This window comes from Nycticebus coucang, chromosome 22 (assembly GCF_027406575.1).
Source record: "Nycticebus coucang isolate mNycCou1 chromosome 22, mNycCou1.pri, whole genome shotgun sequence".
Classification (NCBI taxonomy): Eukaryota; Metazoa; Chordata; class Mammalia; order Primates; family Lorisidae; genus Nycticebus; species Nycticebus coucang.
In genome coordinates this window covers 16,495,581-16,520,029 of record NC_069801.1, presented here as the reverse complement: position 1 = coordinate 16,520,029, position 24,449 = coordinate 16,495,581, and the positions used below count along the sequence as shown (strand labels likewise).

At 55.3% G+C, this 24,449-nt stretch overlaps 1 protein-coding gene across 2 annotated transcripts; it reads left to right on the top strand.

Moving 5' to 3' along the window:
- Positions 1-774: 774 nt before the first annotated feature.
- On the top strand, positions 775-23,835 carry WNT4 (Wnt family member 4). Of its 2 annotated transcripts, none has more exons than XM_053576924.1 (5): positions 775-1,062; positions 13,351-13,586; positions 21,916-22,047; positions 22,139-22,281; positions 23,260-23,835. In XM_053576924.1, exons 1-5 carry the CDS (start codon positions 986-988, stop codon positions 23,725-23,727), a joined length of 1,056 nt encoding a protein of 351 aa, XP_053432899.1. In that variant the 5' UTR covers positions 775-985; the 3' UTR covers positions 23,728-23,835. The 2 variants fall into 2 exon arrangements, with proteins under 2 accessions (XP_053432899.1, XP_053432900.1); XM_053576925.1 differs by lacking the exon at positions 775-1,062 and adding an exon at positions 1,370-1,466.
- The last annotated feature ends 614 nt before the right edge of the window (positions 23,836-24,449 follow it).

Sequence of the window (24,449 nt, the reverse complement as noted above, 5' to 3'; positions counted from 1 at the left end):
GGTAAGTCCACTTATCAGATGAGAAAACGGAGGCTCAGAGAGTCAAGACCCTGCGGCTCAGGGCGCGTCCAGATATTGTGGCTAGCCAGAAGCAAGGTTTCGGATTCCTTCAGTCTCGGGCCACTGTTCCAAGCTGCCCAAAGCTGGGAAGGCCGGGTTCAGCTCCCGGAAGGCTGAAGGGAGGTGAGAGCCAAGGAGGAGCTGCGCTGCGTGCGGGCCAGGAGGCAGGGAGGGGCTGCGGGGCGGGTAGGGGCGGCCGGCCGGCGCGGAGCGTCCGGGTGCGCTTCCTCGGCGCCCAGAGCGTAAGCGCCTGGGTGCGCACGAGTGGCAGCGCGCTCGGGTCGGTCAGCCACGCTCGGGGCAGGGTCTGGGCTCCCAGGCGCCCGCGGGGGTCGAAAGGGGACAGCTAAGGAGGCGCTGCAGTGCCCGTAGCGACGGGCTGGGGGAGCTGTGCCCGCCTGTCCCCAAGGCCCGGGCGGGGACCGGGCAGCTGGGACGCCGCCCCCCTATCCCGGCTGAACTAGGCGGCGCGCGGCTGGGCGTGCCTGGAGCGGGCTCGGGCCCCGAGTACTCCCGGGCGCCCGGCCGGGGAGGCCCCTAGAGCAGTCCAGTCCCGCGGGCGAGGGCGGCCGTGGCCGCCGCCGCTCCGGCCCGCCCCCGGGGGGTGTCCCGGGCCGCTGGGCCCGCCCAGGTAACCCCATCCTCGGCCCGCCCCCGGCCCGCCCCCCCGGCCGCCTGCCCGCCTCCGCCGCCGCCGCCGCCGCATCCCGGCTCTGGGGCGGCGCTGACAGTCTGGTCCGCGCCGGGCAGCGGGCGCAGCAGCGGGCAGGCGGCCGGCAGGCACGGAGGCAGAGCCCTGCCGCGCGCGCCCCGGCCCGCGCCCGGCGCCGCGCCCCACCCCGCCCGCGGGGCACCCACCTGCAGCCCCGACGGGAGGCCACTCGCGACCACAGCCGCTGCCTCCGGCCAGGCGCCCGGCGGCACCATGAGCCCCCGCTCGTGCCTGCGTTCGCTGCGCCTCCTCGTCTTCGCCGTCTTCTCGGCCGCCGCGAGCAACTGGCTGTAAGTCGGGCCGGGGCCGGGGCCGGGCAGGACGGGGCGGGGCAGGCCTCGGGGGCAGCGGCCGGTGCCAGGCGGTGCGGGGCAGCGGGCGCGGGGGCGCCGGCAGGTGTCTTGGCCGCCGGACGGGAGACCAACCCGCTCTCTCTGCAGCGGCCGCCACTGCCCGAGCCTCCGTCTGAAGATCCCGGGTCCCCTCCTGCCCAGGTCCGGCTCCCTGCCCAGAGGCAGCAAGGGGTGGTAGCGGCGTTCGCACCCATAGGCGGCCCGGGGTGCTCGAGGGCGCAAGGAGTGCACGTGCGGGGCGGTGGCCCTAGAGGGGTGCTGCGCGCCGAGTGCAGCCCAGCGGGACTGACCGGTCTCCGAGGAAGCCCATTGCCGGGAAGGGTTCTGCGACATAATAGCAGGTTAATCCAGAGAAGTCCGGGAGGGAGCTCCCCGCGCCGAGCTGCGCGGTGCTGCGGGCTGGGCTGGAGGCGTGCAGGGACCTGTTTCTGCATGGGGGCGGGAGATCGGGATGGGAGGGAAGGGACCGGGACGCTGGGCCTTCGGAGAGCCCGCACTGGCATTGGCCAGGCCTTGGTTTTCCCTGGGGCAGGAAGAAACTCCGTCTAGACCTTCAAGAAGACAGCAGCCCCCACTTCCCTGTGTCCCGCCTAAGGAGGCAGGGTGGTCACCGCTGGCGACCCGTTTCTCCTCGACTGAGTCTGTGCTCAGGGGGCTCCCTGGGAAGGGGCAGAAGTTCGCTGGGGAGAGGCAGGCTAAAGAAGGGGGCCAGGAGAGCTAAAGGTTGAGACTCCAGTGGACGGGGGAACAAGGATCAAGAGGATCCTTCCTTCATCCCCCCCATCAGTAATGGTTCCCCGTGCCCCAGGCTTAACCCTGGCCCCAATCCCTCCTGCCCAGAGCTCTGCCGCCATCCTCTGTGGGCAGCCAGTGGGGAGCCAAGCTCCAATATTGATCTGAAAAGCATGGGGTGGGAAGGGGGATCGGCAGCAGTGTAGCTGGGGTTTCCATGGAGACAGGGAGAGAGGAAAAAATTCTCTCTGCATCAAGACCAAAGAACAAATATCTCCCATGAAATTGCCCAGAGTGTCCAATGGCTGTTGCTATGAGGTCATTGTGGCCAGCCGGGGCCCTTCAGGCTGGAAGGGGTGTGTGTTCGTTGGGGTCAGAGCCACCCAGGGCTTGGGGGACAGAGGTGATGTGGAATTCTCCCAGCTGTTCTGAGAGCAAGTGACTCCAAGCAGCCCGAAGTGGCTGCAGAGCTTTTGTTTTTCTTGGAGCCTTAATTTGATTAACACTTCAGGAGCAGTGGCAGAGCTAGAGAAATCAGGGTACCTCCACCTCCTCCCACCACCCCCCTGCAGGCCACCCCCCTGAGTGGGGCCTTAGTCACAGAGCTGAGCAGGGGAGCTAGAGGAGCCTGGGGTCTCTGGAGCTGACTCTTGCATGCATGCACAGGCTCAGGGCCAGGGTCTCCAAAACAGGGCTGATTGCAGGAGGAGCAGGAACTGAGACTGACCTGCTCAGCACCTGAAAACTGCAGAAAAGCAGGGGAGAAAGTGGCAATCAAAGTGTCTGACGTAGGCCTCAGGGTGGACAGTGACATCTGCAGCGGAGAAGTCTTTCAGGAGCATCTAGTCTTCTGGCTTATTATACAGATGAGGAAACTGAGGCTTGGGGAGAGAAAGCTACTTGCTCAAAACCCAGAGCTGAGAACTCAACCCAAGTATTCCAACTCCCCAGCAATGACACTCCCTTCCCTAAAGCCATCCCAGACTTGGAACCCACCTTCAGCCAGGTCCAAGCCCAGAATCCCAGCCAGGAAAGCAGCCTCTCTTTGGGTCACGCAAACCATGGGGAATTCCAGCAGCTCAGTTCTCTGTGCCTGCGCCCTGGGGGGTGGGGTGAGGAGGGGTGGCCTGGAGAGAGAAGAGAGGTTGGCAAACCTGTTCTCTGCAACAGTGATGGTTCATGTTGCCATGAAGGAGATCTCTGGATGACCCAGCTCACTGCCGCTCCTCCCCCAGCTTTCAACCAAGGGTCTCTGTGCTCAACCTAACGCAAGAGGAGTAAGGGGCCTCCCAGAATCCCAGCAAACCAGAGAGGTTATGATGGGGCAGAGACTGTGGGCACATGTCAAGGGAGGGTGTGGTATTTATTTTATTGTGGTATTTAATTTATTTATTTTTTATTTATTTATTTATCAGCCTCCATCCAACCTCTAAGTGGCCAGGGATAGGCCAGCTCTGGGGGAAATAGATGACACAGCCTGGCCTGTGACAACAGGAGCCTGGCTTCTAGGTAGACAGACATGATGAAAGCAAGACCATGAATGTGTGGAACAGGGTATGTGCTACACACCCGTCAGAGGAGCGAGAGTTGACTGTGAGCCAGAGCAGCCACAGAGGTCACATTAGCCTGGAAATTGTAGAATCGTGACCATAATGAATATTATCACAACTCCCATGGCACTGTCTAAATCCTGACATTTAAATCCCACTTTACACGGGCGCCAGCCCCATATTCCAACAGTGGCAGGTTTGAACCCGGCCCTGGCCAAACTGCAACAAAAAAATAGCCGGGCATTGTGGCGGGCACCTGTAGTCCCAGCTACTTGGGAGGCTGAGGCAAGAGAATCACCTAAGCCCAAGAACTGGAGGTTGCTGTGAGCTGTGACGCCAAGGCACTCTACCAAGGGCGACAAAGTGAGATGCTGTCTCTAAAAAAAAAAAATCCCACTTTACGGATAAAAGATTGGGGATCACTGAGGTAATTGCCCTAAGTTAACTAACTAACAAATGGCAGAAGTGTCTGACCCAAAGGCTGCCTCTAGAAGGAAAAGTGTTAGGCAGGCAGATGCCCCTCAGGTATGGTAGTTGGTGCTGTGTTTTTTCAAGTGTGAGGCCTGCTGGAGGCCTGGCCACAAGAGGATGGCTGGCAGTACTCACCCAGGGGCAAGGCCTGGGTGCCACTCCCCTGACACTACCTGGAGTTAGGCTTCAGTCCAGGGTGGGTCAGCTGGCCAGTTGCAAGAGGCTGGTGCTGTCTGTTGTCTCGGAAGGGCAGGTGGTTTGGTGGGGAGGCCAGGTGTTCTGCTACAGCTGTTGGGCAGGATGGAGCCTAGAGCCAAGAGGACAGCCTGAGGCCTGGCCAAGCCCAGAGAAGCTAGAGCGTGGCAGCTCCCACCACTGAGGGAGGACGGATGGAGGAAAACAGTCCCTTCCTCAAAGCCTAGACTCTGCCCTCAGGGGGCTGCTCCGCCACAGACCTTGGCTCAGAAATGTTTCTGAATGCTCCCCCCACCCCCAGCATTGAAGCTATGCCATGACTCAGGAGACTCAGGAGTCTCCACTCTGCACCACATGCTGGGTGGCCTTGGGTGGGCCTCCTTCTCCCTCTGGGCCACAGTCCTTAGTAGGTTTTATGAAACCCAGATGGAAGTACTAAGTGAATAGATAAGCTAAGGTAGATTTCCCAGAGAAAGGCAATAAGTGATCAGCTGGGGCTCTAGCAAAAGCCAACTAGGCAAGGGACAAGAGCTTCTGTTATGCTCCAAGGCAGGACAGCAGAGTAGCTAAGAACTGGCTGTCTGGGACAGACAGGCATGAGACCTGTCTCAGCTTTGCTACTGCCCAGCTGAGGGGCTACCTCTCTGAGCCTCAGATTCCTCATTTATAAAATGTACCCACTGGTACAAATGGTAGGCAATGGCGGCTGGGAGGAAAGAGTGAGCCATGGAGGTAGCACAATTGGCACAGTGCCAGGCACACTGCTGGAAATGGGGCCACGGCAGCTGCTAGAAGCAAGGGCTGCTGTCAGTGAGCTGTGGGGTCTTGTCCCTGTTAATGGTGATGATGGAGAGAATGCGATCCCAAGCCCTGTTTATCCCAAACTGTCCTGCCCAGATCCTGTGATCTTACATAGGTGGAGACCTAGGCTGCCACCTCCCTGCTCCACCAGGGCCCCCTCAATAGCCCACAGAGCCAGGGAGACCTAGCCTGGCTCGCTGGCCAATCCTGCTGGCCAGAGGAGCTGCTTCTGAAAGCACCCTTCAGTGCCACTAGGGGCGGCGAAGGAGGCATCATGAGCCGACTGGCTGTGAGTCCCCACAGGTGCATGTCCTGTGGGCCTGGCACTCTCTGCACACAACTCGCTGGGGCAGGAGTGGGGCAGAGTCAGCCTAGATGTGCAGTGCTAGCCCCGCAGGTAAAGGTGTGGCCCACCTCTTCCTAGAATCATCCTCTAAATAGTAAAAACCATTCTCTTTATAGCTCCTCCCATGGCTCTGGACAGTGAATTATAGTCACTAGCACACCCACAGCACTTTACAGTTCATACCAGGATTTCTCAGCCTCTGCACCATTGATATTTGGGGCTAAATAATGCTTTGTGGCAGGTCTTTCCTGTGCATTATAGGATATTTAGCAGAATCCTCGACTTCAAACTACTAATGCCCGTAGCACATCCCCCTCAGGTAACAACCAAAAATGTCTGCAGATATTGCCAAAAGTACCTGGGGAGGGTGTCAAAATCACCCCTTACTCCCCTCGGGAATCAGTGGTTTACAAAGGTCTTTCACACCCATTATCCTGGTTAAACCCCGACCCCTTTTTAGAAGGGAGGAGTGTAGTGTATATACTTTCAGACCCACTTTAGAGGCCCCAGGGCAGGGACTTCTCCAATGTCATTTTGCAAATCAGAAACAGGATTTGAACTTGTATTGCTGTCATATAGCCAAATCTCATGATTTTCATCCCCTGCTTGGAGAACCATGGCATACTCTGTCGCTCTCTAGTCCAGTGGAGTGGGTTCGTCACTACTCCTACAAGGTTATAAACATCTGGAGGCCAAGGCCATGGCATAAACACCTCTGAGTATCCTCATAGTGCCTGGCACATGCCTGCCGTGCTCAGTCAATATTGATGGATGAAAGACAGGCTTGTTCACTAGAGGTTTCTAAGTTGTCAAATGGTGGCCCGTCTTCAAAGCCCTGGAGTAGGAGGCTCCGCTCCACCGCCCTGAGGCTCAGGTGATACTAAAAGGTGCAGCAGTGGGTGTCAGGAAGTGTGGCTGTCACCCACAGATCTGCTACTCTGACCCGCACACCTCAGCTAGGACTAAACATTTAGTCCCCCCCCACACCCTGCCTGCTGCACCCCAGGACTGGGCTCTGCCCGAGGGGTTTGCTCAGGCAGCAGTCACGACCCAGCTGTCTGCCATGGTTTGATTTTCTTCCCTCAACCCTGGATTAGCAATTGAGCAACTCAGCAAGCATCTGACAAGACAGTGCTCCCCAAACCTGTTGAAACTCGCCCAACTCTAGCCCTGTGGGTGCATTTGCAAAGCTGAACATTTGCACCAAGCTTCTTCTTCTCATTCCTCCCTCTGGGAAGAGAGGCTTGGGCTGGGCCAACAGGGCACGGACTGGCCAGGGAGTCCGGGTGGGGGTGACAGCCACCCACCATGGCCTCTCCAGTCACCCCTCCACTCCAGCAGGCTTGCAGGAGCTGCTCTGCAAGGGGAGCCCAGCTGGAAGGCAGAGCCGCAACCCCAGGTTGCTCTCCAGATTTCCACATGAGTTGCCAGGTTTTATCTCTGAGTCCTGAACTGCATCTTCTATGATTCAGCCAAACTCGCTCCCTGCGGTGACCCCACCAGCTCTCCCCACATCCAAACCCCCCTCCACCTCCCCCATCTCCTGGCAAACTGAAACCAAACTATGTTTTAAAAGTTCCCTGCCAAGTCAGAACCCCTGCAGTGGAGGGGACCTGGTCTGAGAAGAGAGCGGCAGGGGGGTGGATGGAAGGAGGGAAGGATGTGTTCTCCAGAGGAAAGGAGCCTTCTGACAGCTCACATGGATCTTTTGGGAGGCCCATTAGGACAGCAGGGAATGCTAATGGGACTCACGGGGCCTCTTTCCTGGTGCCTCTGAATGATTCCTTCAGACCCCACTTCTCTGTTCACACACAAGCCCTATAATCGCAGAAACTTCCCCCAGGACTGGAGACAGCAGAATATTCCCTCCTAAGTCAGGGATGCCCAGCTGTCCTGGGCTTCAGGACATTAGAGTGAGGGGAATCCTCAACCCTCTCTTGGAGACAGCAAGCCCCCACACAGGACAGTGGCTGGGATGCCCCCATGCAAACATGCTGAGCACTTTCAATATCCCAAACTGTGCTAGGCATTTAGGGCCAGCATATAGTTGAGAGAGCTGAACTCCATCCCATGTCTCCTGACTGTCCTCCCAGAATCTTCTCTGCAGCAGATGAAAGCAGATCTGCAGCCCCAAGCCCTAGCCAGTCATTCTCTGCAGGGGTGTTGAGCAACCAGAACAAGGGAGGAACCGAGGTTTTCCCACCTGCCCTGGTTGGGGTGCAGGTGAGGGTTCAGTCACAGGCTTTTCGTGATCGAGCCTTTGGAAGGGATCCACCAAAGCTGAGGAACTCATTCGAAACCTGGAGCCACACAGCCTCACTCCAGGAAGCCAGCGCTGGCTCTGGACAGCTCAGCTGGGGTTTCACCCAGCTCTCCTGGCTCCCCACCCCCAGGTGCAGCTGAGCTGAGAGGACGGGTCAGTGGTTCAGTGGCCCCATAGGGCAAGAAAGGCTTTCTAGGGACAAAGATCAGGTGGGTCTTTGAAAAGGAGAAGCTCTGTGCTGGCAAATTAGAGGCCAAGGTGAGGTCAGAAAGTGCCTTAAGGGCGGCGCCTGTGGCTCAGTGAGTAGGGCGCCGGCCCCATATACCAAGGGTGGCGGGTTCAAACCCAGCCCCAGCCAAACTGCAACAAAAAAATAGCCGGGCGTTGTGGCGGGCGCCTGTAGTCCCAGCTGCTCGGGAGGCTGAGGCAAGAGAATCACGTAAGCCCAGGAGTTGGAGGTTGCTGTGAGCCGTGTGACGCCACGGCACTCTACCCGAGGGCGGTACAGTGAGACTCTGTCTCTACAAAAAAAAAAAAAAAAAAGAAAGTGCCTTAAATATGACACCTACTCACCCCTCAAAGCGGCACCCGACTCAGGGAGAGAAGGAGAGTTCTCACCCCCTGGCAGGGCTCTGGAGCCATTCAGCCTCCTGTCTGAGGGGCTCTTCCTGGGCTTAGTCGGCCAGCTCCCTGGGAACAAATGCAGAGAGAGGGGAAATGGGAGTGGGGGCTCCCAAACAGGAAGTGGGGACATGGAGACCCTCAGGAGTGAAATGTGGGGCTCTGAGGCACAGGAAGTGGGAAGTAATGGAAACTGGGAAACCAAAAGGTAGAAAATGGGAGTGCTGAGGCTTCTGAGGAAGGGGAGTCAAAAGAGCTGAGGGGTCCTAGGAGATAAGAAGAAGGGAAAGAGACCCCTAAGGAGCAGGACGGGGCATGGGCACCATCATTTCTCTCCAGCAGAGGAAATGCACTTGGGATCAAGAGAACTTGGCCTGGGCACTGAGAGCCCAAGGACTACACTAAGGCTGGGAATAAGAGGGGTGAAGGAGCATCTCCCACTGCCAAACCACTGTGAGTGTCTCCAAAGCTGATCCCTCCTCCCCCACTGCCCCTCCAGGGGTCTTGGGCATCAGCAGCAACATCTTTCATGGTCCCAACACCATTCAGGCAGCTACATAACCACTGAGACATCCCCTCTCCAGCACCCCTTTCCCCTGAAAACAGACTAGACACCCTCACTGTAGTTTAGAAAAGACATGGAGCCCTAGAAAGACCCATCCAGGGAAGAATGGGGCATCTCCCTCAGGTCTTTGGAGCCTCACCAGCCAGTCTCAGGCTGAGGGACCAGAATGACCTGGTTTCAAATGCTGACCACCCTCCTGGTTTCAAATGCATGACATCAAAGACACACCTCTTTGAGCCTCTCAGTTTTCTCATCTGTAAAATGCAGGACAAGACACCTGCCTGGCCAACCCTACATCGTTGCAATATTGACATATTGAAGCGTGTGACTATTGATTGAATGGCACAAGTGGCTGGGGAAGACAAGATGCATGCTTCTGGTCATCTGTCATTCCCACACACAATTTCCGAGTCCCCAGGCACACCTGAGCTTATCCTGGATGCCACTGTCCCTGCTGCTGTCACCAAGTGTCCCTAGCTCTTGATCTCCTAGCAGCACCACACCTCCCATACTTCCAGCCCTTGTAACATCCAACTAACAGGCCAGAATCACCAGGAAGCACCTTCTCCAACTCTGAAAACTGTCTAGAGATTGTCGAATATTCTGCAGTCAGGACAGCTACTAAAGTCACCCACTATTCTCAACGGGAGAATGTCCCACTTGTCAGATGTACTCAGCTGAAAAAAAGGTTGGGAGCTCAGGTCGAAGAGGGCTGAGAGAGCCAAGCAAAGGTAAGCCAAATGCGCAAAACCCAGCTCTGGTCCAGTCTGGCATCAGCAGAAGGGGCAGCTCCAGGGACTGCAGAGAGGCCCTGGGAGGAAGGCAGTGAGGACAACAGTGATGGCAAGCACCTTGATGAGGATGTAACGATGCTACTGTAAGAGCACATCTAATTCACTTAATCCTCCCAAGGTGAGAACTACTGGTCTCCCCATTTTATAGATGAACACACTGAGGTGCAAAGGTGTCCACTCACTTGCTTCAAATAACAGAGATGGGACTTTGACCCAGGTGCCTTCTAGGCTGAAGGATGAGGGTCTCTGGGGCAGGGGCATGATGGAGGAGAGACAAGCAGGGCACTGACTGATTATAGAAATGTTCGAAGACCTGAAAACCAGTGTCAGTGTGATAAGGATCTTGGGGAACGGGTACCCCTCCCACCAACCCCATCCCCAGAAGGACCCGGTCTTGGAGGGGTTGGTGGTTACTTTTCTTCCACCCAGGCTTCATCTCCCAAGGCTGCCCTCTCTGGGGCAGACACTCCATTTCCTTCCGGCTCCCCCCCACGCCCACTTGGCCTCCTTCCTCCCTGGTATCACAGGCACAACCGCTCCTGAGGAGGCTCTAAATGTGGCCCAGGCAGGCAGGGAGGCCACAGGGAGGGGGCAGAGAGGCCTGGGCTGGCGTCCCAGCCCCCACCTGGACACCCACAGGGCCAGGACCCACGACACTGATCTGCTTGGCCTCCCAAACGCTCCAGCTATTTCCCGTCCCCTCTCCTCTTGACGTGCAGAGTAAGAGCCGAGAGGAGTGGCAGAGGTGCAGATTTTCCTCTAGGAATTTGTATATTTTTTTTAAAAAGCAAGCAAACCTGGGAAAGCTTGGGACAAGCCCAGCTAATTTTAGTTTCTAATGAAAACAGCAGGTGGCTGAGAGGATCTGATCTCCCTGGCAGGGCCAGGGCCCTCCAGCCTTGTAGGCTGCAGGCATAGGCCGGGCCGGGGAGGGCCTCCTGGGAGGAGCCCGAACAACCTGCAGCCCCCAATAAGGCAGTCCCCTCCTCACCCCCCTCACCCATCTTCCCTGCCCTGAGCACTCCATCAGGAGGTAAACAGAGGGGACCTCTGTAGGACAGCACCCTCCATCCATGCCAGGAGCATTTATTAAACACCTAGACATCATGCCCTGTGTGAGGCACTGAAGCGGCCACAGGCCAGATGTGACACTGAGGTTAGCGTCAGTCCCCCTCACCAGCAAACGGGGCAGATCCATAGCTAGGTACAGAGGAAAGCAGCTCAGAGTCAGGTGGGCTGCACTGCAGCTTGCCACTCATTAGCTGGGGGACTTCCAGCACATCGCTTCACCTCTGCAGGCCTCAGCCTGCTCCTCTGTGCAATGGCCGGGCACTGGTACCAGGCCCAGCAAGCAGAAACCGTGTGGGCAAGGTCCTGCGATGCCTGCAGTGCTTGTGGTCCTAACTTTCTCCTCTGGCCCCCAGCCCTCCCCAGGCAAGACCCTGGGGTCTGGGGGAGCAGGGGTATGTGTAGGGCTGGATGCAAGTGTGCAGAAGGGGACAGCTGTCATGCCAGATGAAGGCGGGGCGGGAGGTGGGCACTGGTGCCAACGGAAGAGGTTGCTCAGCTCCTTCCTGGAAGCTGGCCCAGTGACTCACGGCCACGGCAGCCCAGCAGTTCACCCTAAGCCCCTGCGACTGTCATTCAGCCTGGCTCCCCTCGCTGTGCTCTGAGCCTAGAGCAGGGCAGGCAGCTTCCCTGGTCCATCTCACTCCTGTTCAATGGCAGGGGCTCTATCTGTCAGCCTGAAGGAAGAAGACCCCCCAACTCTGACAGTGAGAAAGGTCTCCAATTTGTTATACGGATGAGGACACAGGCTCTGAATGCGAGTAGGGGGCTTGCCAAAGGTCACAGTGGGTAGGGGGCTCAGGCAAGCCCCCAAGCCTGCTCCCTCTGCCTGGAGGTCCCCCGCCCTTGGATGTCTCCCTTCAACAGAAGCCAGGGCCCAGCACAGCCAGACCTAGCCCCTTGGCCGAATGCAGAGGGAATAGAGGTCAAGTTGGAGATGGGCCAGCTCTGTGCCTCATGTCCCAGAGGGAATAGGGGCCCCCATTCTCCTCTGAGAGGTCAAACCTGGGTCTGTGCAGAAAGGGATCCAGCATTAGGTGAACACCTCCTCCCCCACTGAGGGATACCCTTGGCCCCCCCAAACATGGACCTGGCCCATCGCCAGTAGCTGGACTCTTGGCGCCCCCTGCAGGCAAGAGCAACAGGTGGGACTAGCTCCATAGGCAGCCCCTTCCCAGGGGGCTAAGGAGGTGGGTGGGCACCTTCCCCTCAAGGTGCAGCCTCCTCTGCCCCTCAGCCATCTCTCACCCTTGTCTCCCCATCAGGGGCACAGGCTTCCGGGAAGGACACTGCCAATCTCTGTGCATCCCTGGACAGGAGCAGGTAGAGAAGAGAGAGAGAGACAGGAAGGACCTTGGGAGAAAAGAAAAACAGTGGTGGGGGGAGCAGGTTGGACTGCCTCAGCCTGAGATCACCCACCTCCCACTTGCCCACATGCGCTTCCAAGAAGGGACAGATCCTCACAGTGACCTGGCACCTGGTCAGGTCATCCCCACATCAAATCCCATCTGTTCCTCACAGCAGCCCTCTGGAATAGAAACCACTATCTCCATTTGCAGATAGGGAAAGCCTATCCCCAGGAAAGGGAGGCTTTCCTCCCAGTCAGGCTGCCACCTAACCACCTGCAAGGCACATTTGGCCTGGTCAGGAGTGTTGGTGGACGGGTGGGGCAGGCTGAGGGGCAGTGGTTAGAGCACAAGCCTCTGGGCCCTTAAGAGCTGGGTGACCTTGAGCCAGTCACCTCACCTCTCTGAACATGTCTGGCCCTTAGTAAGTATTCAGTGAATGTGAGCTCCCTCATTCACTGAGCACTTACTAAGTGCAGAGGGTCTGTCCTTAGATGAGACCGAGCCTTTCTGGGCCCCTCAAATACCAAATACCAGTGAGGGGACAGGCAGAGGAAGGCTCACAGGTTTGAAGGATTGAAGTTGGCTCCGGCACTGGCTGTCTGTGTCACCCTGGGCATGCCACTTGTCTAGCCTTCATTTTGGAATCCATAAAATGGGCATAAGAATAATCACCTCTGGGCTGAGGATGCAACAGGACAAAGTGCAGCCACAGCACACAGCACTTAGTAGGTGAACGATGAACAGTGGCACCCTCTCCTGTCCACTAAAATGGAAGCACTGACAGCCCCTCTGGCACCTGTGCCCCGTCCCAGAACTCCTGCACATAAATCCCTCATTTAGATCGTGGCCCTTACAATAACCTTGTGAGGAGCAACCTCTTCAAGGCATGAAAACACAAGGGGCAGAGTACGACACACCCCACCCACATCCTGACCACCCCCTGTCCCCCAGCCTTCTCTGCCCTCCATGTCCTGGCCCCAGAGTGCTGCGGCAACGACACTGGTCTCCATCCAGTGGTGGTAGGATGTGGCTGACAGTAAGGATCTTGGCCTTGCAGCCTAGACTGAGGACACTGGGGGTCCTGCCCAGGGTGGGAAAAGAAAGACCCAGAGCAGACAGCAGCTCCAGCCTCCAGCTAAGGGTATCTCGACCAGAAACAGCTAGAGCCCGTGGCCAGGCCTGGGGCAATGTTTGGGGCACAGGCACTGGTATAGGGGCCACCAGGGCAGGGAGGGATCCCCTGAGGGCTCTGTCAGCTCCTCCTTTGCTGCTGCCGCCTGCTTTGCCTACCTTGAGACCGAGGCCTTTTTGTGGAAGACAGACTTCCCATGCCCTTGGTCCCCCCAGAACAGCTGGATCCAGAGAGCAGCCGGGAGCCAGGGCCAGTTACTGGGACAAATCAGCTCCCAGAGGCCGGGCCTGGACAGAGGAGGGGGCAAGCTCTACAACAGAGTCCACGCCTTTCCCCAGGTACCTGGCCAAGCTGTCATCAGTGGGGAGCATCTCGGAGGAGGAGACGTGTGAGAAGCTCAAGGGCCTGATCCAGAGGCAGGTGCAGATGTGCAAGCGGAACCTGGAGGTCATGGACTCCGTGCGCCGTGGGGCCCAGCTCGCCATCGAGGAGTGCCAGTACCAGTTCCGGAACCGGCGCTGGAACTGCTCCACGCTCGACTCCCTGCCTGTCTTCGGCAAAGTGGTGACACAAGGTGAGGGACACAGGCCTGCAGGGGGTGTGTGGGAGGGGCCTATGCCAGGGAAATAAGATGCTCATGCGTGGCCCAACTATTCTAAGGGATTTCTGAAGCACAAACAGCGCAGGGCTTTCAGCGAGGGCGTGAAGAGTGCAGGGTACCAAGAGGGGGCCCATCGGACAGGAGGCGAGTCTGGGAAGGACGGACGGTAGAAGAGGGGAGGCTGCTGTCCACCTGTGCAGCAGTCATAAGTGTGCAGCGTTGTCACTGCTGGTCCCTTGGGAGGAGCCACCATCCTCCTATGACAAGGAAGAAACTGAGGCTTGGGCCGGGGGGCAGGGTGGCAGAGCTGAGTTGCCCAAGACTCCTCAGGACAAGGAGGCAGGATTCAGACCTGGGCCCAGCTCCCTAGCCTGGTGCTCCTTCCACCTTAGCACTCACCCTCAGGTACTCGAGCCTACCTCGCTCCCTTATACACCTGGCCAGCCACACTGAGCACCTCCAGCATGGCCAGCCCTGAGATTCAGGGAAGAACAGCGCCTCTCCTGTTGGGCTTAGTGTCTAGATGGGAGGCACATAAACAACCACAGCACAGTAGGAGTGGTGGCGTACACACCTGTCACTAACTATGGGCCAGACACTGTGTTAAGTATTAAGGTAACAGTAACGGATCTGGCCCTTTGCAATAGGACTCCATACTACAAAGGAAGAAACCGAGGCACATAAAGGTTATGTAATTTGCCCAAGGTCACAGAACTAGAAAGTGACGAATCTAGGACTTGAGCCCAGCCAATCCTGCTCTTATCCACGATGAGGAAATACTGTGATAAAGGGGCCAGGGGCGTCTGTGGGAACACAAGGCGGGCACTTCCCTGGCAAGGACTGGGTACTCAGTGAAGGCTTTCCTGAGGAGGCAAGCCCTCAGCCAAGACCAGGAACATGAGAAGACATTAAGCCAAAGGAAGATGACCCAGGGCACAGAAAGTGTCCTGTAGAACTGGAAGGCTTCTTGAGAGGTCATAAGGCAAGCCTCTGCCCTCATGGAAGTGCCCTCAATCAGCTGCCTCTTTTCTTACTTTCTGAGCATGAAACTGACACTTTTGAGCCACCAGCAGTCAACAGGGCCCTGGGGCTTGATCAGGCAGCAGGAAGGGGTTGCTGGGGCCAACCTTTATCTTGGCATCTATAGTCCTGGACGGCTGCTGGGCTTGTGGCAAACCTTGAGGATATTGTTGGAAACCAACTGTGATAGAACTTTGCATTCTCCTGGGAGCTGGCAGGGGCCAAAAAGAACTGGTCACATTTGGCATTGCTAGAAAGGAAGCAGAGACTCAGCAAGCAGCCTGCTAGTGAAGGATCTCCTAGACGATGGTGCCACTACTGAGGGCCCAGTACTGCCTCGTAGGGGCCCTGGGAAAAGCCTCAAACAGCAGACCTTGAGCTTGGGAAGCCCTTGTACACAGTGGGGGTTCAGAGAGTATGTTTTGGATGGATTGGTGGATGGACCAGTAAGGTTTCATATGCCAGGTCTGTCTGTCTCTCTCTCTCTCTTACACACACACACACACAGCCCTACTTTTGCACTTCCTCTACCCCAAATATGCAAGCCCCTTCTCACGCTCAGCCGTCCCCACCTCCTTGAAGCCTTCCCAGCTTTTCCCTTTGAGCTCTAAAGAGCTTTGTTCTCACGAGGGGCTTTTCCCATTTTTTGTTTTGATATAATTTCAAACTTATGGAAAAGTTGCAAAAATCGTACAAGGAATTCCTATGTCTTCTGTACTAGATTCACCAACCATTTCCATTTCTATCCACTAATGCCCTTATTATTCTCCATTTATACAGAGATAGAGATACACACACACATTTTCCCCCAAATCATTTGTGTTCATATTGCTTTTGTCACACCTTTTAGATTGAGCCCATTCCCTACCTGACCCCACCCCCCACCTGACCCCATTCCCCCATCACTATTTCTTGAGCTCTTCAACAAGAGTGAGGGCTCATTTACCTATTTCCTGGCACGAGGTGAAATCTGCATGGAGGAGACAGTCAGTGATGTCATGAATGACATAAAACAGGTCAAGGGCAAAGACTCAAAGGGGCAATACCAGCCTGAAGCCAGCAGGGTCCTCTGGACCAGTCGAGAAGTGCCTTTCTCACCTGTGGGGCAGCAACCAAGGAGGGGACCTAGTCCTGGCTGAGCAAGTTCTGGGGACACTAAGAATCCTACTAGGCCTGGGTGGAACCTGCTCTGGGCTAAAGTCTTGAGTGCTGTGGTCAAGTGTCCTGTCCCCCGGAACTAAGTCCAGGGACCCTGAGTCCAGGCCATTCACACTGGCAGATCTTGTTCAAGTTTGCAGAAAGAGTCTGAGCACTGCCTGCTCATCTAACTCCTCATCTTTGTATTTTTGGCTTTCTTCCTTAGTAAAATCCCTCTTGGAAAACTTAATTGGACTGCACTGACCCAGAGGAAAAGGCACTTGTCCACCCAAGGCTGAGAGCAGTGCAGGTCTCACAAAGTCCCAGGGTTTGCTAATAAGGCAAATGGGGGTGGCGGCGAGGGGGACACAGGGGCCAAGCATGACTTTGGGTAAGTGACTTCACACCTCTGAGCTTCAGTCTCCTCTCCTGTCAGTGAGACTACACACATGCTTACCTCTGGGGTTGTCATAAAGATACAGTGACAGTATGTGAGAAGCACGGCCTGTAGACTCAGACCTAAGAAGGGCACCCACTGTCACCAGTTGCTGTCCTGCGCAGTGCCCTGAGCAGGCAGGCCTCACCCACATCCCCTGGCTCTCGGGACTGGGGGGCTGGGCCATGCCTACATGCATGAGCTGTATTGCTGGGGTCACGGCCTCCGGCATGGAGGAAGGCAGAGCTAACAGGTCCTATCCGGCATCTAGGCCATGCCTAAGAGAAGAAAGGAGGCCCCGTAGTGTGCCGAGGTCCTATGGTGTGTCATCACGCCAACTCTGAGTTTGCAATGCTGTCCTCCTGGGTTATGGGTGAGAAAGGAGGTTCGGCAAGCAGAGCAGTGACTGCCAGATCTTGAGCATTCCTGGCTATGAGACCTGGGGCAAGCCCCATGCCCTAACTCTGTACTTCTTTCTGTAAAATGGGAATAATCCCAGGATCAGCCTCTCTGTAAGGCCTCAGAGAGATGATGCCTTTGATGGGCTTAGTGGCCCCACAGGACTGGAGCAGTGGGAGGGGATGTGGAGAGGTATGAGGTCTGGCCTGCCAAGGCAGCATTACTATCATGTTAGAGTTGGGGACACAAGACTTGGAGAAGGAAGTCACAGCACTAGTGAGAATCTAACACAACCTTGTCTGGCTCCAAAGCCTTTATTCTTTCCTACATTGTCTCTCAAACCCAAAGAAGTTTCTTGGAGGTGGTTTCAAGAAAAGATAGGCTTGGCTCGGCGCCTGTAGCTCAAGCGGCTAGGGCATCAGCCACATACACCAGAGCTGGCAGGTTCGAATCCAGCCCAGGCCTGCCAAACAACACTGACAACCACAACCAAAAAACAGCCGGGTGTTGTGGCAGGCACTTGTAGTCCCAGCTGCTTGGGAGGCTGAGACGAGAGGATCGCTTAAGCCCAAGAGTTTGAGGTTGTGACTCCAAGGCACTGTGACTCCAAGGCACTCTACCCAGGGCAACAGCTTGAGATTCTGTCTCAAAAAAGAAAGAAAAAGAAAAGGTAGGTTTTGCAGATCCAAGGAGAGTGAGTAAAGGAAACTGGATAGGCAGGCTGGGGCTAAGAGGCTACAAGAGGGGGTAAGGTCTTTCTGGGAGACAGTGCCTGCCCTGCCCCACCTCTACCAGGACACTCACCCCAGAAACACTCCTTCCTGCTCACATGTCCTCCATTCCTCCATCTGGGACAGCCATCACAAATAATATGCTCTGAAGAACATGGGCTGGGCCTTGAGTCAGACAGACCTGAATTCCAGTCCTTTCTTGGCCATTTACTGCCTGAGGGACCTCGGGCAAGCCACTGAGCCTTGTTCTACTATAGAACAGCGCTGTGCACACCTGATTGCTGTGGTTGTCATGAGCCTTAGACAACTCCCAGGAAGACACACACAGTAGGCCCTCAAAAGAAGTAGCTGTTATTGGATCTATAGGGCAACTCTGAATTCTCAACCTCAGGCAATCTTGGAAAAGATGGCCTTGAGGCCGGACCCAGAGAACACAAGATTTAGACCTGTGGAGTCAGAGAACAAGGCTGCTCTGGGAAGAAAGGAGTTGGGTATGGAAAAGGAAGAGGGTTACAGGGCAGTTGCTGGCACCTTAGAAAAGACCAGGACTGCCTTCCTCCTACAGCTGGAACAGGCAAAGCCACGGGCCAGGGAACAGCTTCCACCTCTTGTGGGGAGCTCTGTGGCTACACCCGCAGGCACTCCATAGTTCTTTCTGATTGGCTAGGTGGCCCCTGGGGACAGCAGGCCCTGCTACGTCCTCCACAAGCAAGCAGAACTCCAGCCTGGGCACCTGGGCAAAACAAGAGCAGCCAGGAAGGCCACAGCACTATAGTCAAAGGGCTGGAACCCAGGACCAGTCAGACAAAGCTGAAGGAGCTGCTGCCATCACTTTAGGGGCACAGAGGTTTGCCTACACCTTCCAGGACCTCTAGAGCCTCCTGTGCTGAGGTGAACTGTCATCCCCCATTTAAGAACCCACAGAGGCCAGGTGGGGTGGCTCACACCTGTAATCCCAGCACTTTTGGGAGGCCAAGGCAGGAAGATCACTTGAGGTCAGGAGTTTAAGACCAGCCTAGGAAACATGGTGAGAACTCATCTCTGTAATTATTTTTTTAACTTTGAAGATTGGAGATAATTTTAATTAAAACAAAATTTTAAAGACTATATTAAGAAAAAAATATTTTTCAGAAAAAATACTTGTGGTATAGGTACAAATATATGGACATACATATCTCTGTATAATTCTTCTGTTTGTTATTTTTAATGACTTTTTAAAATTTTGTTTTAACATACTGTATAGCTTATTTTTAGAACAAATTTCATTTCTGAAAATAGTTTTTGAAAGTAATAGTCAATATATCAACATAGTAAAGTCAGTTTGGGAGTAATTAGAATTATTTTATAAAATACAAAGTTTTAATTAATGTTACTTTTACTCTCAAGTGAACTAGACAGAAATTTAAGAGGTTCCTCCTTCTTATAATGGATATTTTCATGATGAACACTGATATCCTGGACTGTCTTTTTTTTTTTTTTATTAAATCATTATAAATTTTTTTTTTTAAGATGATGGCATTTTGCTCTTGCTTGGGCTGGTCTCAAACAATCCTCCTGCCTCAGCTTCCCAAAGTGCTAGGATTACAATTGTGAACCACCATGCCCATCCTCTACCAAAAAATGTTTAAGAATTAGCCAAGGGGCGGCGCCTATGGCTCAGTCGGTAGGCGCCAGCCCCATATACCAAGGGTGGAGGGTTGAAACCCGGCCCCAGCCAAACTGCAACCAAAAAATAGCCGAGTGTTGTGGCGGGCGCCTATAGTCCCAGCTACTCGGGAGGCTGAGGCAAGAGAATCGCTTAGGCCCAGGAGTTGGAGGTTGCTGTGAGCTGTGTGAGGCCACGGCACTCTACCGAGGGCCATAAAGTGAGACTCTGTCTCTACAAAAAAAAAAAAAAGAATTAGCCAAGTGTGATGGTGTTTGCCTATAGTTCCACCTACTGGGGAGGCAGAGGCAGGAGGATCATTTGAGCCCAGGACTTTGAGACTCGCCAGGGCAGTATACCAAAACCCATCTATGAAAAAAAAAAAATAAGAAAAATTAGCCGGGCATGATGGTGCACAATTATAGTACCAGCTACTTGGGAGGTTGAGGCAAAAAGATGACTTGCACCCAGGAGATTAAGGTTACCGTGAGCTGTGATGACACCACTGTATTCTAGCCTAAGCAACAGAGTGAGACTTTGTCTCAAGAAAGAAAAAAAGAAGAAGAAAAAGAAAGAAGTTAGAAAAGAAAGGAAGGAAAAGGAAAAAAGAAAGGAAGGGAGGGAGGGAAGGAAGGAGGAAGAACTGGGTTTGTGATATTTGGGGTAGACCTAAGGATGCCCTTCTTAGTTATCGGGGGAGGTGGGAGGTCACCTGCCATGTGTGTGTCCAGGGCTTAGGAACTCTGTGAGGCAGAACAGCATCCAAGCTGAGAGCTCTGGTGCCAGATGTCTAAGTTCAAACTCTGGCTCCACCACTTCCTGGCTGGGTATTGTTGGATAAGTTGTTTCCCTACTCAGTGCCTTAGTTTCCTCATTTGTCAAAGGAGGATTAAAAGAATCTACCTCATAGGGTTATTGTGACAAGTATGTAAATTAATCTATGTAAAGTGCTTAAGCAGTGCCCAACATACAGTAAGGGCTCCATAAGCTTTAGCTCCAGTTATTATCTTCCTTCCAGAATCTCTTCCTTCAGGCCCACCCTAAACTGAGAGAACTGGCGTCCTGTTCCCCTGAGACCCAGGCAAAGGGGACCTGGAGTCTTGGTGGATGATGTTGGCTTAGAGAATGAGGTATAGACCTCCATGAGAGTTCTTCCCCCAATAGGCCCCCAACATTCAGGGGCCTGGAGCTGAGGTTGAGCCGGGGCAGTCTGAGAACCCACAACAGCAGAGGAGGGAACCACACCAGGCCGAAGCTGAAGCTACCCCCCAGTCCCATCAGCCCTATCTCCTGCTTTGACTTCCCTTCCCCCTTGCTCTTTGGGGCAAAGATTTGTGCTGGTTCAGGCCTGGAAATACCGGAAATACCAGAAACTGAAGTTGTCTCTCTTTGGGCGGCCACAGCATAAAACCAACCAATATGATCCTGCTATTAACCTCGATTAACTTGGAGAAGATTCCATCTCAGGCTGTTGAGGCTCCATTGCTCCAGCCAATCCCCCCAACACTGGCCCAAAATGGCCAAGCAGGGGCAATAAGTGGGCAGTAGAGAGTGGGTGGTGGGCAGTATCCCCAGCTCAAAGGCCGAACCAAGAACAGGGAGTCCTGAGTGGTCGAGACTGAGCTGCCTTCCACCCCGGTGCTTGGCTTCTGCTGCCTCTGTCCACAGACATGGGCACACAGGAGGTGATTGTTTCCATCTGACCACGGTGACTGCTCCCCAGGGCAGCCGAGAGCACAGGCCTGGGTGTCGCAGAGGTAATTGCCAACCACAGGGCCAAAGCCTGCCCCCTCCACTCCTGCGGACACAGACACTCCGGCAAGAGACAGAAGGACAGTCACAGCGCACAGAGGCCCTCAGAGGGCCGAGAGAGGAGCAGAGCCTGCTGTCCGGTCACACACCCAACTAGATGCGCACTCCCACTCACACACACTCCCCCTCACCCCCAGAAAGAGAGTCCACAACAGCTACACGCCCGAGGCACAGTTTCTGGGAGGATAAAAACATCCATTCAGGCAGGGGACGGGCTCCACCAAAATAGAATCACTGAGAAGGCCCTGGGCACAGACAGACAGGCCCGTGCTTAAGGCCCAGTTGTGTCGCTTCCTAGCTGGAAGACTGGGATCAAATCCCTTCCCCTCTGACCCTGCATTTCACCATCTGTGAAAGGCTTCTGCAGAATGGGTGTCCAATCATCAGCCATTGTAAGGGTGGAACCTGCGGCTCAAAGGAGTAGGGCATTGGCCCCATATGCTGGAGGTGGTGAGTTCAAACCCAGCCCCAGCCAAAACTGTCAAAACAAACAAACAAACAAACATCAGCCATTGTAAGGGTTAAGTAGCAGGAGCTGTCATTACAGTCTACTCAGAGTTATAAGGAAACAAGATGTTTTCAAAAATGGGCCCAGCTCTGGAGGGAAGGCCAGGGCAGGATCATGAGGTGGGGGGCCCCTCAGAGCCTAGTGGGGCCAACAGAAGAACAGGCCAGAAGAGCAAAGCAGACCCAGGTGTACAGTCCAGCTCTGCTGCTCCCTACCTCTGCAGTCGCAGCCCGTCAATTCACCTCTTCAAGCCTGTTTAGCCTTCAGTGAAATGACGTGAATGTCACTAATCCGGAGCGGGGGTGAGAACAGTGTCCCACAGGAGCTGAGAGCACAGGCTCTGAAGGCAGACTGCTGTCTCGACATGTCCCGTATGACCTCGGACGAGCTGTAAAATGGGGATAACAGCAGCACTGGCCTCATGGGGTGGCTGTGAGGATGGGATGACTGGCAAATGCGAAGAGCCTGCGAGCGCCCGGTGCAGAGGAAGCGGGTTTAGCTAGTGCCTGGCATGCCACTGCCACCTCTGCTACTCCCCACGCGGCCTCCAGCTCAAAGGAGGGTGCAGGGAGGAACCCTGGGACCCAGTCCTGCCCTCCCTCTGCCTCCCACAGGGACTCGGGAGGCGGCCTTCGTGTACGCCATCTCTTCAGCAGGTGTGGCCTTTGCGGTGACGCGGGCATGCAGCAGTGGGGAACTGGACAAGTGTGGCTGTGACCGGACAGTACATGGGGTCAGCCCACAGGGTAGGTGTGGGGTGGGGCCGGAGTGGGAGGGCAGGGCTGGGGCCCTGGCCCTCACTCACCCATGACCCTCCCTGTGCCCACCGCTCCCCAGGCTTCCAGTGGTCGGGATGCTCGGACAACATCGCCTATGGTGTGGCCTTCTCACAGTCCTTTGTGGACGTGCGGGAGCGAAGCAAGGGAGCTTCATCCAGCCGGGCCCTCATGAACCTCCACAACAATGAGGCTGGCAGAAAGGTAACGTGTACCCCCACCACAAGTTGGGATGGCACAATAGGGCCCCATGACACACCCCCCACACAGCCACCTGGAAAATAATCTGTTCAGGCTCTCACCAGTACCGGGCACCTTCTGTAGGCCAGTGGGGCAGAGGACGGGCTGTGCGGTGGGGGGCCAGGCGGGGCAGACAGGTGGACAGGTGTTACAGAGGAGTGTCAGTGGTCCCATCGGGGTGTGTGTGTGTCCCTCCCTGTCACACACATACCCCGAGTGAGTAGCAGAGCTAGGATTTGACCTCTTCTGTGTCACCAGAGATCACGTGCCAGTGACAGCACCAGCTTTCTTACATATTTATTTATTTTTTAATTTTCTTTTTTTTCCTTTTATTTTTTTTTTATCGAGACAGTCTTACTTTGTGGCCCTCCGTAGAGTGCGGTGGCATCGTAGCTCACAACAACCTCCAATTCTTGGGCTTAAGCAATTCTCTTGCCTCAGCCTCAAAACTCGGCTTTTTTTTTTTTTTTTTTGTGGAGACAGGGTCTGGCTCTCGCTCAGGCTGGTCTTGAACCTCTGAACTCAGGGCAATCCACCTGCCTCGAGCTCCCAGAGTGCTAGGATCACAGGTGTGAGCCCCAGCCACTCCCAGCCACCACCTGCTTTCCTGATGCCTGCTCCCAAGGCTCCTGCCGAGATTTAGTGCAGCGTCCTCCCCATCTGTCTCTATTTCACAGCACACTGCCCTTAGTGTCTCTCCACCAACAACGACGAGGGGCCCAAGCATAGGTATCTTGTCCTCAAAATTGCTTACCAGCCCAGCCTGGCAGCATATAGTAGGTACTTAATACAGAAAAAGCATGTGGGTACATCTTGACTCTGCATCGATCCCAGGGCCCTGACCTGTGGGCCCCTGGTCCATGCTCCCCACTGGCCACCAGGCCTCTCCCCACCTGCCACTGCCATCTCCTCACAGCGCCTCTCCACTGCCCTCTCCCACAGGCCATCCTGACACACATGCGGGTGGAGTGCAAGTGCCACGGGGTGTCGGGCTCCTGTGAGGTAAAGACGTGCTGGCGAGCCGTGCCGCCCTTCCGCCAGGTGGGCCACGCACTGAAGGAGAAGTTTGATGGCGCCACCGAGGTGGAGCCACGCCGTGTGGGCTCCTCCAGGGCACTGGTGCCTCGCAACGCACAGTTCAAGCCACACACGGATGAGGACCTGGTATACTTGGAGCCCAGCCCAGACTTCTGCGAGCAGGACATGCGCAGCGGTGTACTGGGCACAAGGGGCCGCACGTGCAACAAGACGTCCAAGGCCATCGACGGCTGCGAGCTGCTGTGCTGTGGCCGTGGCTTCCACACAGCGCAGGTAGAGCTGGCTGAACGCTGCAGCTGCAAGTTCCACTGGTGTTGCTTCGTCAAGTGTCGGCAGTGCCAGCGCCTCGTGGAGCTGCACACATGTCGATGACTGCCCGCCAGCCCTGCGCCCAGCAGCCACCTCGTGCACGGCCCAGGGAAGGCCAATAATTTAAACAGTCTCCCACCACCTACCCCAAGAGATACTGGTTGTATTTTTTGTTTTGGTTTGGTTTTTGGGTCCTCCATGTTATTTATTGCCAAAACCAGGTGGGCAACCCCAAAGGCACCAACCAGGGCCTCCCCAAAGCCTGGGCCTTTGTGGCTGCCACTGACCAAAGGGACCTTGTTCATGCCTCTGGCTGTCCACTTGGTGCTGCCACTGACCACTCAGATGTTATTTGTGTCCACTTTTCTACTTGCAGATTTAAGGTGGGTAACAAGGAGTATTAGAAGTGGCCCTATGGCAGGGAATAAAGATGCCATCTCTTGATGGAAATCACACTCCCTGGAAAAGAGCTCACATCTCTCCAACTCACACACACACGCATGCACACGTCCATGCACACAACCACACATGCACACACGGACTCTTGGCAGCTTGGGCCTGGTAGCCTTGTCTCTCAAAGTCCCTGGAAAAGGAATGGGCAGATACTAGGCCAAGGGCAAAGGGTTCACTTCAGCCTTCACAGGGGCAGCTAGATGTTCAATCTCTTTGGGGCTTTCTAGGCAGGAAAGGGCAGGCAAGGTGAGGGCAAGAAAAGGGTACAGTCCAGCCCCTGAGCCCAGTCTGCCCGGCCTATCCCGGGGGAGTAGAAGCTTCCCCACTCCCAG

Bases quoted from the DNA above. Each gene is read 5' to 3' on its own strand.
- WNT4 (XM_053576924.1), top strand. From the start codon at position 986: ATGAGCCCCCGCTCGTGCCTGCGTTCGCTGCGCCTCCTCGTCTTCGCC. The intron at 1,063-13,350 runs GTAAGTCGGGCC...GCCTTTCCCCAG, and splicing joins GCCGCCGCGAGCAACTGGCT to GTACCTGGCCAAGCTGTCAT. The intron at 22,048-22,138 runs GTAGGTGTGGGG...ACCGCTCCCCAG, and splicing joins ACATGGGGTCAGCCCACAGG to GCTTCCAGTGGTCGGGATGC.